Source organism: Xenopus laevis, chromosome 1S (assembly GCF_017654675.1).
Source record: "Xenopus laevis strain J_2021 chromosome 1S, Xenopus_laevis_v10.1, whole genome shotgun sequence".
Lineage (NCBI taxonomy): Eukaryota > Metazoa > Chordata > Amphibia > Anura > Pipidae > Xenopus > Xenopus laevis.
In genome coordinates, this window is record NC_054372.1 from 122,326,371 (window position 1) to 122,340,930 (window position 14,560).

The window sequence follows — 14,560 nt, forward strand, 5'->3', positions numbered from 1 at the left end:
TTTGCAGTGGGAGACTGTCACTAGCTTTGTCAGACATAACTATAGTACGATTGCTGTCAGAGATAGAACATTGGCTGTTCTTTTACTTCTTTATTTGATCGGAATGGTAAGACTTTGATCTGAATGGTTAGTGGAGGGTCGGGAGATTGGAAAGTCCGATCGTACGTTGATTCGTACAATCGGATCTTTGCGTCTATGGCCAGCTTAAAGCATAGCAGCATTAATGTTACTATATGGGGGGGGCATGAATAAGACCTCTCTGGTCTTACTGTCAGATAACTTAAAGCTCTCCAACGCCTTGGATGTTGCACCCAGTGGCCGCAAAGGAGGTGCCTAGTTTGGAATTCCTGTCTTGGAGACAAGTTTTAGCTGTATAAAAACCAAGAGTACTGCTTTTGTAGTCTGCCAGTCCATAAAGGGCCACCAAAAAACCATAACATTCACAGAGGACAAACAGTAATTTTTGGGAACATCAGGGTCAAATTTTTATGTAAAATCCAGGAAACCATTACTTAAAATCAGGTAAATGCACCCATTGAAATATATTAAATTTGTAGGAAATAAAAAAACTAAAATGCAGGAAAAAAATCAGGGTACTTAAAGGGGTAGTTCACCTTTATGTTAACTTTTAGTATGTTATAGAATAATTCTAAGCAATTTTTTAATTGGCCTTCATTTTTTCTCTTTTATATTTTTTTTAATTTGCTTTCTTCTTCTAACTCTTTCAACCAAATTGCTAAAACTGCAATCTGTAGAGATGCTGAAAAAAACGCTAAATTACTCAAAAACCACAAATAATAAAAAATGAAAACCTATTGCAAATTGTCTCAGAATATCATTCTCTACATCAAACTAAAAGTGCATTCATTGGGGAACAACCCCTTTACCATTGTATTGGTAAAATAGGTCAACCTATGGATATGTTGGAGGCCCCTAAGATCAATTTGCTGTGGGGACCAGTATCACTTAAGGTTCCCACCGACGCAAAGATTTTTCTTTGGTGAATGACCAATTTTAGCGAAATCCGACCAATCCGTTAGTGGGAATCAAACGATCTTCCGATTTTTCGTCCGACATCTGTCAGAAAATTGATCAGCCAGATTAAAAAAAATGTTATCAGTCCCAGTGCAATCTATCTATGTTTGCAGGGCCAAGCAGGCAGCTACTCTCAGTTTTCCTGGCAATATCGCCTGAAATGGTCTTGTTAGTTGATGGACAAATCATACATTTAAGCGATCATTTCGAGAAAATCGTGGTCTCACGATAAAGAAAAGATCTTTTAAAAATCTTTACATCTATTGCCAGTTTTAGTTAGGACACTGGCTCAATGGCCCACCAACTTGCGCTTAGGCCAATTCAGTCCCAGAATTTTCCAAGCATGTGGAACCAATGAAATGACATAATATAAGGAAGGAAATAGAAAGTCAGGGGGCCAAAGACATTCTACTGGGGCCACATCTGACCACGAGCCTCCTGCTTCCAAGCACAGGTGTATCCTATGAAAAAGTTGATACACTGCTTGGGTTGACTTACAATTATCACTGTCTACTGTATATGTTTTCCATGAAATTACTGTTAGACACACTGCACATTATCTTATGTTGTCTATTGGAGGCTGCCTTGAAAATGAATAGGGTTGCCGCCTGGCCAATGCTGCTTGGTGACAATGTTATTAATAGGGAAAAACCATAAAAATATAGGATGGCCGGTATTTTTTTTTTTTACAGAAAAGGTGGCAACCATATACATGAATCATTTTCATCTTTAACTTTGTGGATATAAAGATAGATGAAACAGATACACAAACATACTAATATGACAAACATTACTGGCCACACCACAACTGAATCAGGTATGCTACAAAGGGCTATTGTCATACCAAGAGGATAAAATGTGTGGTTGCTGCTTTGTGTATTTGTGAATGAGTAAATCACTCTCCCCATACTATCCTACTATCTATCTTGTATATACACATGAGAAAAAGTGAACAACAAAGATCAGTGTAATAAATGGGAGTCCAACTGCTACAATACTCTCAGACCCAGTGGGAACATAGTCATCTTTTTCTCATTGACATACTGGAGGCAACGTTTCCTCTTACTACATGGCATAACGAATGGAATGAAAGTCTCAAATGTTAAGGAGGCCTAACCATACAGGTACACAGGGTGGGCAAACGCACAGAAATGAGATAAAACAGCTCAGCAATGGTATTAAGCACCTGAAATATAACTCTCATACAGTTACATGCAAAATAAAGATGAATCCCAATACATACTTAGGCTTATATTTGGGTAACCCATAAATAAAGCCTTTGGAGACTATTGCCCAATAGCACGCCAGCATTCTGTGCCTTTTTATTCTGACTATCGTCTTGAGTTGAGTGTATTTTGTATGAAGCACACAATATATAGACTGATGTTACTTTTATCACATGCCTAAAATCTTATTTACATACTACTGGTGAGTGAACATCTAGGGGAGCCAAAACATTGAATTGTGCTGATCCAATAAGTTGGCTCCAGCACCAATGATCAAAACAAAAGGGGTGCCTACGTAGGCTGGGCTCATCATGAAAGAACCGCATTAGCTTGTGGATTTGGCCTGCTCAATTTAAAGCCAGATACGACTTTACTAGGCCCCCCTCCTGCTTGCTGTGTGGTTATGCCTGTGGTACATTACTAGGGGCACAGAATGTTCATGAGAGCCATACACACTGCAGGACAGGGTTGCCAGGTTGTTGGTTTTCCAGCCAAATAGGGCTACTAATTTAAAGGCCAGGCCGGTTTTGAAAGTACAAACTAGCCAGGGTACGGATTTGGGCTACTTTTTGTGCCTTTGGCTGGTTTGTATTTTGGAAACCAGCCAAAGTGTTTTTTCTTGCCCTAATGTGCCAAGCCTACATCTCTCAGTGCATGTTGTGTAATGTAGTTTTTTGTTAACAATTTGTTAACAACTTTGCTTAAGGGCAGAGACACACGTGGAGATTCAGGAAGATTTAGTCGCCCGGTGACAAATTGCCTCTTCTTCGGGCAACTTACTGCCCAGAACGGTCTTCCTAGCCGGCTAGAATCTAAATTGCCGGCGGGATGGCACTCGGAGCGATTTGTTTCCGAAGTTGCCACCCCGCTGGCGATTTAGATTCTAGCCGGCGGGAAGGCAATTCAGGAAGATTAGTCACTGAAGAAGAGTCGATTTGTTGCCGGGTGACTAATCTCCCCGAATCTCCGCGTGTGCCTCTTTCCTAAGCATTCTCACATTTTCCAGTAACTTTACTCAATTTCAGACAATTTTGGGGCAAAAATCTGCTGCCCGCCAAAATGTCTAGAGGTTGACCTGTTTTACCAATATTTAATGAAATTATATATGTATTAGGACCTTATGGGGCCCCTATACCTCCTGGGCCCCCTCTCTGTAGTTACACCCCTGGTAGCAGGTGAATCTGTGCCATTTTGCTTTATGGAAAAAAATTGCAAATTTTCACCTATATTCATTTATTTTTTTAGACTTTTTTTTCTCTGCACCTATTGTGCTATTTTTGGGCTACTTGGATTGTTTCGTGCTGGTTTTGTAGTTGACTTGGGCTGGTTTTGAAAATGAGACCTGGCAACTCTGCTGCAGGAATAGAGGCGCACACTAAGGAGCAGATTTATCAAGGGTCGAATTTCGAAGTGGAAAATACTTCGAAATTCGAAGTCGGAGGATTTAATTCACCGTACGATCGTATTCCGATCATACTTCAAATCATATGATTCGAACGATTTTATCGTGCTATCGTACGATTTTCCTTAGAATATAAAAAAAAAAAACTTAGAAAATTGCTCTGGAAGGTCCCCATAGGCTAACATAGCACTTCGGCAGGTTTAAGTTGGCGAAGTATTGAAGGCAAAGTTTTTTTAAAGGGATAGTACTTCGACGATTATCGAATGGTCGAATAGTCTAACGATTTTTACTTCTAATCGAAGTCGTAGTAAATTTGAAGTCGTAGTATCCTATTCGATGGTCGAAGTATTCAAAAAACTACTTTGAATTTTTTCGAAAATTCCCTCGAATTAATTTCAACAATTGATAAATCTGCCCCCATGTGCAGCAGGAATAGGGGCGCATATATGTTGGACATACATAGATGATGCAGAAGGATCATACCTAGTGTTTGGCAATGTCATTGTGTCCCTAAGAGCCAGACAGAGGAGGCAGCTCAAACACCTGTTTAACATTTTGGTGAAAAGAGGGGAGGGGGGTAGAGTTCTGGTAACTCCTGTGACTCACCCAAAAAGCAATAGATTGTAGGGCAGACACAGGCAGCAGACAGGGAGCGAGTTTCAGAGGGGCCCATTTAGGAGCCTGGCACTGGAGCCAATGGTATGGAAGCGTTTGATTTTGGCACCACAGGCTTCTCCCCGTTACAGACCATTGACAGTTACTTACCCAGAAGCAACAACTTCAGCTCCCGACGCGCATCCCTCTTATCCCTGCGGAGCTGCTTCTCGATCTCGGCGTTTATCCGCTGCGACTCCTTTTGCTCTGCATTTAGGCAGCAACCCGCCATGCCCGGCAGCAATCGCAGATTATCTAGACGGAGATTTATTCCGGCTTCACAAAATAATGAGAATCTAGTGGAATATGAATAGAAGTTGTCGGACAGCAGGGAGCGACAAGTTAGAAGTTGCGACTTGCTGCTGAGTTCGCACAGATCCCCTGTCCGGGAGGAAGAGAGGGCGCACAGCCAGGAGACTTGTTATTCCCTTGCGCCCCTGGGAAGTTTACACTGTCGCTTGTGTCACTGCGCTTCCCGTCCTGAAGGCATTTGAGCGCTGGCACGATTGATTGCAGTTGCTGAGTGCGACCCCTCGCAGCGATCACTGTACAGGGCAGAGTGAGAGGAGGAGGGGGACGTGCAAGGAGGTCTCTTCCTTTCCAATGGGCAGATGGACTGTAGCTACAAACACACACACGGAGGGGAGGAGGAGGGTGAGCAGTCAGCTCCGATCCACTGAAACATTTCTTTTTCCTGGAGTGAAAGAGAGGAGGGCGCGGGGCGGTCCTTATCCCATGGACACTCCCCCAGTTGGAGGGCTGGACTCGGTTTTTAACCGAGATTTCCAAAATTCTCCTCTACTCACGTTGCTTCCTTTTACTTCCTAAAATCGGTCTCTGAATGACGTGTGTTCTCAATCAACGTGAGGGGAAGTGTGACCCAAACGGTTCCCTCAAATGCTTCCTGCGAGCAGTAATGTCTTAGCTATTTAATAAAGCTATTTGTTTATGTCTCAGCAACATGCTTCTGCAGAGTGTTACATTGATTAGACATCATTTAAATCAAGTTAAATCCAGCCTGGGCGTCCACAGAAAATGTTGGGGGGGGGGGCAAGGAAGAAAACATATTACACAAATGACTTGTACCCACGTTTTGGTTTCCACACAAACCGAACAACAGATTTTCTATAAATATATAAAGTAGTAACTGTTGCACATGTATAGCATTGCCATTCTATTAGTGACACAAACTCCTTGTTTGCCAGGACAACACTTGCTCTTTTCTACTTGCTTAACAAAATGACTAGCCAGAGGTTTGTAGAAAGTTATTCCCTCTAGAGTTCTAGTTACAACTAGATACATACAGTGATGCAGTGGCCCACAGGGATACCAGGAAAACTCCCGGGGGGCCCAGGTGTCAGTGGACCCTCCTGCTTCAAAACATTTGGCTTATTTCATGGCCATTCCCTATTTCTATGAGAACAAAGAGGCTAAATAGATGGAATAATAGGTTATAGTATGTAAAGAAAAGAGAAAAGAAGAATAGCGGTTGAGTAAGGAATAATAATTAGAGTGGGCCCCTGGTCTAAAGGTTTTTCAGTGGGCCCCTGGTCTAAGGGTTTTTGGTGGGCTCCTGGAGTCCCAGTCCGACACTGCAGTGATGCCTGCATTTTACATACCCTCATTTTAAGCATTTCCATATGTTATACAACTTTTTGTGGCCCCACCAATATTTAATGTATAATACATTTCACTGACTTTACACCATTTTTCTGGTCCATTTTTTTTACATATGGCAAGAAAATATCCTCTATTATGAAGTGAGTGTGTGTGATAGAGTGTGTGTGTGAGCAGGGGTGCGCCACCAATGAGGCGAGTTGAATTTCCTGTTTTCAACCCGGAAATTTGGCGCTTCTAGTGCAGAGGGCACTAAGCGACATGGACCACCCCTGCCCTCTCCGGCACTATAAAGGTGAGTACCATGGGAAGGGGCATGGTGATGGAGCTGGGGGGGGGGGATGGTGAGGGGTTAGGGTGCACGGCATAGGGGGAATGTTTATGACCTTGCTGGGTCTGCTGCACCCTACTAAATCATATTTGTTGGGTGCAGCTCTAGTCTCAGTCTCTATAGACAAGTGACAATAGGCTGCAAGCTTCAAGGGATACTATGCCTTCTATGTCTATTTAAGCCTCTGCCTTGCTAGGGATGTAGAACATTTAAAACAAGAAAACTATTCCAATTCAAACATAAAGAGCTGCAAAAGAATAAAGTGAAAAAACATATTCCCAACAGAATACTACTGTCTGCCTCAGTGATCCCATAACTGTATCTCTCTAGCCACTGCTAAACTACAATTCCCAGCATTCAAAGCCATAACCAGTAGCAGAGTTGTAACTGATGGGCTAAGAGAGGAGATCTCAGCAGGACCTTCCTTCATTGGGCATGGGAGAGTCCAGTCAGGGACCAATGAGTTCTGATGGTGGCCCTGGTTCTATGACTGCTTATGTTTGATGTCTATTTGTTGTATTTTCATAAATGCACATGTGTGTGACTGATGTGATTGGCTGCCAATTACAGGTATATCATGCCTTACTTGAGGATGACATCACTCTCAGCTCAGCACTGATTGGCTGAAAGCTGCCAGGGAAGGTGACTTAACGGCTCAGGCACAAGTGACCAGTATTTCATTTCTGGATTCAGAGGTAAGTGGAGCAGACTTTATGGGGGGTCATAAAGTCAATGATACAAGGGGATAGTTTGGGCAGTGTGGCTTCCATGATTTATAGTAGTTCGGGGACTAGAGCCAGGCCCGGACTGGCAATCTGTGGGTTCTGCCAAAGGGGGTGCTGTAATAGACAGACACTATTTATTGGGCTGCTGGGGGGGGGGGGCTGTGAGGGCCTCTGTTTGTCTCAAATGCCAGGGCCATTTTTAAATCCCAGTCCAGACTTTAGTCTAGAGCCAAAACTCCCAAAATTGCCCCACCATTGCCTGCTATTGTAATTGTCTGCGAAGGTGCTTGTCATGAAATTGTCCATTGGAGATATCAGTTTGCCTTTCCAATTCCATCATTTCCAATTTCATTGGAAAAGGGGGGGGGCATTTTTGGTGATAAGCCATCAGGGGGTACAAAGGGGTACAACTACAAGGAAGGGGACAATCAGTGATGGGGCCTTGAAAATGGTTTCTGGTGGCAGCCCTGCCCCTTCCCAAACTACTAAAACTTGTGGGTGCCAAGTACCCAAAATCTGCCTGTGTGCCATTGCTAAGGGGAGTGAGACAACATGAGAACTTGCTGTCCCACTGACTCTAAACCGGTGCTTATCTAGCTGTGCCTTAACTACAATTCCCAGCACCCCCTATGGCTGACTTAGTTATAGAATATAGTGTGTTTGGTATTTCTTGTTTACTTGTTACAGATTTTGAAGTGTTAGACCATTTACTCTGCTGCTCTTTAGCTGTTTATGTCAACTGACATTTTCCAACTGCCATTGGCCAACTGTCCCACTCATCACTCATCCTAGTGGCCTCAGCATTAGAGTAGATGATGGGTAAGGGAGGACCTGAGAAGAAAGACAAGTAGCACAAACCAGAACAATAGTTACATGCCTAGAATTAGGGTGCCTTGTGTTATGGGTGCAGGGGCACTGATCAGAGCTTGACTGGTTATGAAAAGCCCCAGTGGGCCCATTACTCACCTGGGCCTCTAATGGGAACCAGTGTCTTCTGCCCCGATAACACCCTGCCAGTAATATACATCTTTACAGAAATGGCACAGAGGGGGATTTGGGATGTTTTGTCCCCATGTGATTTCCAGTTGAGTGTATGGCCAATCAAATGCTCACTCCCAAATGATCACTCCCGTTCATTTCTAAATTCAATTTAATTGAGCCCTGGTGAAAGCAATTGGCATAGAAATGAATGAGGGTGATTCCAAGTGTTCATTTAACTATTAGTTTTTGCATTGTGTCACCAGGACCCAACCTTGGTTAGTAGGGGTGTCTAGGGCCCTTGATTGCACCAATAAATTCTGTCTCTCCCAATCAGCTCCTTCATTCTATTAAAGTTGCTGCTGATTGGTGTTACTGGTTATTTATAAGGCACAACCATATTCAGTAGCACAGTATTGAGCTATTAAGGGAAATCCAGTATATACAGATATATATGGCAGATGGTTCAGTTCACAATCTCTTCTCTCTCTTTCTCTCCCCATAAAGTGAAATACGAGCGATTCCTAGTGATTCTCAGCGATTCCTAGTGATTCTCAGCGATTCCCAGGACCAGAAGGAGATAAAGAAGAAACACAAAAGTCTTTTTAAAGACTATCAACTTTCATCAGGAGCAGAAGAACAACTTGCCCAACCCATTGTGGGTTATTTGGAGGAAGGTAAGGGTCGTGCATTTTCTCATCCAGGGCCACCATCAGGGGGGGACAGGGGGGGGGACCAGTGTCCCGGGCATGAAGGGGGGCCTAGCAGTGCTGCACTTTTGAAAGAGAGCCGGGCACCCCTTGAGAGCGCACAGCCGAAATGCGGAAGTGCCAAAAAGCTGAACAGCCAAAGGACCCGAAGTCACAAAAGGCCCGAAGCGCCGAAAAGACCTGAAGTCACGAAAACAGCTGATATTGAAGTCCTGAAGCGGCGAAAAGACCCAAAGTCATGAAAGGAGGCGAAGTTGAAGTCCTGAAGCCATGAGTTCAATTCTACTGAACACCAATTTGTGTTGTTTTTTTTTTTGTTTTTTTAATCCCCTGGCCACCAATGTATTATTTTAATATTCTATAGGCCCCTGCCACCAATGTTTTTTTAAAAAATATTTTTTGGGGCTCCAATTTTTTTTAACTTGTAATGGAGCCCTGGAGCCAATGTTTTTTTTTAAAAAAAAATATTCTTTGGGGCCCCAATTTTTTTTTTACTTGCAAGGGGGGCCCTGGCACCAATGCTTTTTTAAAAAAAACTTTTATGGGGGGCCCTGGCGCCAATGGTTTTTTTTAACTTATAAGGGAGCCCTGACCATCAATAGCTTTTTATAACTTGTGTGGGGGGGTTACTTTTTTTAGCGCTGATGTCTGTGTGGTCTTTCAACTGTGATGTTGAGTGGGTGGGATCTGGGATGGGGCCCGGGCGCAAGTGTGGGCGGGGCCCAGGGGACCCCGATAATTTGTTTTATGGGGCCCGTGATGTCTAATGGTGGCCCTGTTCCCATCTGTAAAATGTATTAGACAGTAGATGAGGCTGAAAAAAGACACACGTCCATCAAGGTCTACCTTTTTGTGTAACTACTGATCCAAAGGAAAGAAGGGCCCTGACAGAAATAATGGGCTGATTTGTGGACCAAATAAAATGGGATGGTATTGTCTTAAAATGGGGATACATAGGGGGCTGGTGGGGAGGGGCGTTCTATATACATAAGTAAGCATTTGTTTCTAATTGGAACCATATTAAAACCATAGTTTCTGAATGAAAATGGTTCTTATTAAATAAGGTGTAAATATGCTGCTGTTATTACCTCTGCTCTTTACTGTGTTTATTTGGGGGGTCTTACATCTTTATGTTAACTCTAACCTTCCCAAATCTCTATTTTATATTACAGGAACATCAAAGATGGGCATGAGTGCAAGTAGCAGGCTTTACTACCAGTGGCGCTTTGAAAAGGTAAAGATGCTCACAGCTAATTTCCTCATTTTATTTTCTGACTGCTGAAAAAGGTATCCAAGGGGTTAAAGGAGGGGCTAACCCAATGCTAAACATGTCATATCTTCTGTGTAAATACAGTGAAACAGAAATTTGACAGGGTTTAGCATAGTGTGTGCCCTGACCTAAATGTTTTCTTGCTTCTTACATTTTTTTAGGACTCACGGTGGATCTCGTCTGATCTGGACATCTTTGAGATCAGGGATTTTGAGGATCCACTGGCAGGCCCTTATCTCGAGTGCATCAGGGACAAGATCACCAATGACATCAGGTTTGCACTCTACGATCTGTGGATGGCCAAGGACTGTGTGAAGATCACAAAATGGTGGAAATTACATCTTAAGAACGAGTTCTGGCAGGACTACAGATACATCAAGGCCCACGTGAAGCACCTCTACAAAGAACTAGAGAAGATCAACAAGGCCATACTGATTAAGAACAATGAGAGATATTCAGGTGCAGTATATAATCCATCCTTTTCTTTCCCACACTTAGTCAATCATTTAATATTGCTTATTCACCTGATTTATGCTTAATGTGCTCCTAAATATTACAGGTGTGGGATCCATTATCTGTAAACCCATTATCCAAGAAGCTCCGAATTACGGAAAGTCCATCTCCCATAGACTTCATTTTATTCAACTAATCCAATTTTTTTTCTCTGTAATAATAAAACAGTTTCATGTACTTGATTCAAACTAAGATATAGTTATTGGAAGCAAAACCATCCTATTGGGTTTATTTAATGTTTACATGATTTTCTAGTAGACTTGAGGTATGAAGATCCAAATTACCGTTATCCAGAAAACCCCAGGTCCCAAGCATTCTGGATAACAGGTCCCATACCCGATTTTACAGGGATGTCACTTGCTAAGGTAAAAAAATACATAGTCTGAGTTATCTTGTTTGGTTTTACAGATAGTCCTCGGAACAACTCACAAACGGCACATGATACCAGCACCACCAGCAGTTTCCTCGGTACCAAATACCGATGCACCTCAGTCTAGGCACCGCATCCTCAGGAAACAGCAGTAAGTATGGGGCATCTCAATTCCACCAGTGATGCCCCCCTTTCATCCACTGCACTTTCACCAGCGGTACTTTCAGCCACCGTAGCTCCACCAGTGGTTCCTCCCCTTTATCCAAAATATGGTGTAATACAGAGGAACCCCTTTAAGCCACTTGGTAGACCCTGCATTCCTTTTCATTCCATCCCTCAGACTATGCCGTGGTCTGCAGGCCGGGGTCCAATGGAATGGAAAGGAATGCAGCATTCATCATGCGGCTTAAATGTGACCATGTTTATGCTGGCATATTCCCTTCTCTTTCTCACCCTTTCACCGCAGTCCCTTACTTTACCATATTCCCCCCCCCCCCTCTGCTTCCCTTGATTCAATGTGGCGCATTGATCGTGGGAGCAAATCCGATCGCCTTTAAGGGGTCAGGAAGGAATTTTTCCCTCTAGTGAAGGAAATTCGCTTTTCAGAGGTTTTTTGCCTTCCTTGCGATCAAAAAGCGCAGTTTTTCTAATTATTAATAAAGCTGTGGATTACACAGATTAACCACAAAGTCATTGTGTGTATCTTTATTGTGAGTATTGGGCTAGGGATTTGGCAGGGATAACATATAGATTGGGAGGGAGAGAAGTTAGAATAAGGCTCTTATAGAGCAGGAAATGGTCGCATTGGTTATATTTCTCCTTGAAACTGAAACAATATATAACTGCTGTGTCAGTCCTACTATCCTCCATAGGACTTATAGGAACCTATGTAATACTGAGAGCCAATAAATATCCTTCCCAAATCTCACCAGAACTGGCCTTTGGACAACTCTTCCCTTTGGGCCTTTGGAAAAGGGCCAGCCCCACAGTTTAGAAGGGCCCTGATGGTCTGTGTTGGTTTAAGGAAGCCATGGAAATTGAATATTTAGAGAGAAAACCAGTTACATGCAGATCTGCAACCAAATTCTGTTTTAGAATCATCATATCATGCTCTTTACCTTAGTTGTCTAAAATTCCCTGGAATTAGGAAGGAATCTACTAATTTAGCCTCTTCAGTATATGATAACAAAGGCAAGTTATACTGGGTTGCAGCTGGATTAGGTGGGATATTTATATAGACTTGACACTGCCCAGCCTTTATCACACCCATTTATTATTATAAGAAGGTAAAATCTATAGAGGTTTTATGAAACAGATGTTGAGAATCAGACTCCTGAAATAAACACAGGGTTGAACATAGCTAGCTGTACTGTATGGAGGAAGGTTATACAAGCTAAAAGTGCATTACACAATTCCCTTTGTAAAAAGCTGATAAAGCAACAGGGTAATACTGAGACTGTGGCTAAATGACAGCAAGACCAGCAGTTTAGACATACAGTATGAATGAGGGTATTATAGATAAAGGGATCATGCAGGCAATTGGTTGGCGGAAGTGATGTCATGCGCACAGTCTAGGGGGCGTGTTTAGGTCAGGTGCCTACAGTGGCATCGGACTTAAATACAGCCCTAGGAGAGAAATAAATTACCTGAAATTAAATATTCAATATCATGAAATCTTTACGAGTAGAAAAGTGGACCAACAGCACTGCTTGTGGTATTTATTTCAGAACATGGAATAGTACATTAGCTCTGATCTCTGTTTGCAAGTGATATCTATTGTTAATGTGGCTACACTTTCGAACAAGTTAAGCCTATTGTGTGTATGTCAGAGTACTGGAATGAGATACCTGTACTTGGATTCTTTCTGGCACATCTAGTTAAGTACACCAAAAGGGATTCTATATACTTACATATTACAGCAGAGTTCTGGTAACCCCAGAGGAATGCCCAAGATGACAGTTTTATGGTATTTCTCTTCACCAAAATGCACTTCAGGGGCCCCTAACTACTCAAAAGTGCTGCACATTATACTTCATGTTTGTAACTCAACACAATACCTTTAAAAAAAAAAAGAAATATACTAATTTTTGAGATAGCATCTAGGCGGTTTTTATTGTGCTGCATAGTGGGATGTCTAAGCAGTTACTGAATGAAGCAACATTGCAGTGAGTTGGGACAAAGTGTATCATTTACGTTATACAAATACTTCAAGACATATGGTGTCTGAGCAGCATATAACATTTTCACAGACAACACAAAGACAAAGGAGGTATGATAATAAAATGCTTTCACCAGGTGTAATTATCTAGAGTCAGTGTCGACTGGCCCACCGGAATACCAGGAGAACTCCCGGTGGGCCCACGTGTCAGTGGGCCCTCATGCTGCTAAACATTTGGAATATTTCATGGTCATTCTTTTTTTCTATGAGAACAAAAAGACTAAATAGATGGAATAATAGATGATAGTATTATATTATGTAAAGAAAAGAGACTAGGAGAATAGCGGTTGAGCGAGGAGAGGAAGAATAATTGTACTGAGAGTGGGCCCCTGGTCTAAGATTTTTGACACACATTATGGCGTCAACAGGTCTGGACTGGTGGTCATTATAGGCCCTAGCATTCCAAGTCACGGAGGCCCAAATAGTCCTCCACCAGCAGTGTTGGACTGGCCCACAGGGATACCAGGAAAACTCCAGGTGGGCGCAGGTGCCAGTGGCTCCTCATGCTGCTAAACTTTTGGCCTGTTTCATGGACATTCCTTATTATTTAGAGGTAAAATTAAATAATGCTACACAGATTGTGGCTGTCTATGGGACCTTACAGCAACCCCAGCATTTGCCAGAACCCACAGATTGCCAGTCCAGGCCTGACCATCAAGTAACCTTTCTTTTTAGGGTGCGAAAAGAAACCGGAATAAACAGAAAAGGTGAGAATGTATTAACTGATAGCAGATAGTGCCCTGATTTCAGCTCAGTGATTTTAAAGAATATTTCTAAATGTAATTGTTATTGAAAGCAGTATCTGTCTGAGCTTTGCTAGTCTCTGCACTATTGGTTCTGACTGCATGTACCATTAAAACAATGTTGCTGCCAGTAACGTAACAACATTGCGCCAGGCCCCACCCGCAAAAGAATCTTCAGGTTTGTGGGAATTAAAGTCTTGGCTGGACAAGACTTGACTAGGGTTGCCACCTGGTTTTTCCGGCCTTTTTGGTAAAAATGATGGTTGATCCCAATTTTATTAATAGGGGAAGAAGATAAATATATAGGAAGGCCGGTATTTTTTTCCAGAAAAGGTGGCAACCCTAGAGGTGACTAATGCATCATTGTCTTGATGACGAAAATAATCAGTCAATATGGAACATGGAGCACCACAAAGGAAGAACTTTAAATAAAAGTTAAAAATCTTTATTATTTCATTTTAAAGCAGTGCAGAATCACTTACAAACTACAGAACTACTTCCTCGAGTGGCTGTAGGGCTACAAATGCGTCCATCAAATGGTTCTGCAATTTGTAAGTGATTCTGCACTGCTTTTAAATGGACGAATAAAGATTGGATTTTTAACTTTTATTATATATTCTTCCTTTGTGGTGCTCCGTGTACCTTATGGACTGATTGTATCTATATTCCATCCGGGGGCAGGACTGTATGTTGCAGCACGTAAAGATTGAGAAGTATCCAGTGTGCTCTCTGCTCTTTTTCTATTGATGGCGCATATAGTCATAATCA

General features: G+C 42.4%; 1 protein-coding gene across 1 annotated transcript in view; it reads right to left on the reverse strand.

Moving 5' to 3' along the window:
• The window catches only part of gna14.S (guanine nucleotide binding protein (G protein), alpha 14 S homeolog), a 65,631-nt gene extending 60,684 nt beyond the window's left edge, over positions 1 to 4,947 (reverse strand). Inside the window, 1 exon segment of the mRNA NM_001096387.1 lies at positions 4,429 to 4,947. Within this exon segment, the coding sequence (NP_001089856.1) occupies positions 4,429 to 4,549 (121 nt within the window). The 5' untranslated portion in view covers positions 4,550 to 4,947.
• Positions 4,948 to 14,560: the final 9,613 nt, after the last annotated feature.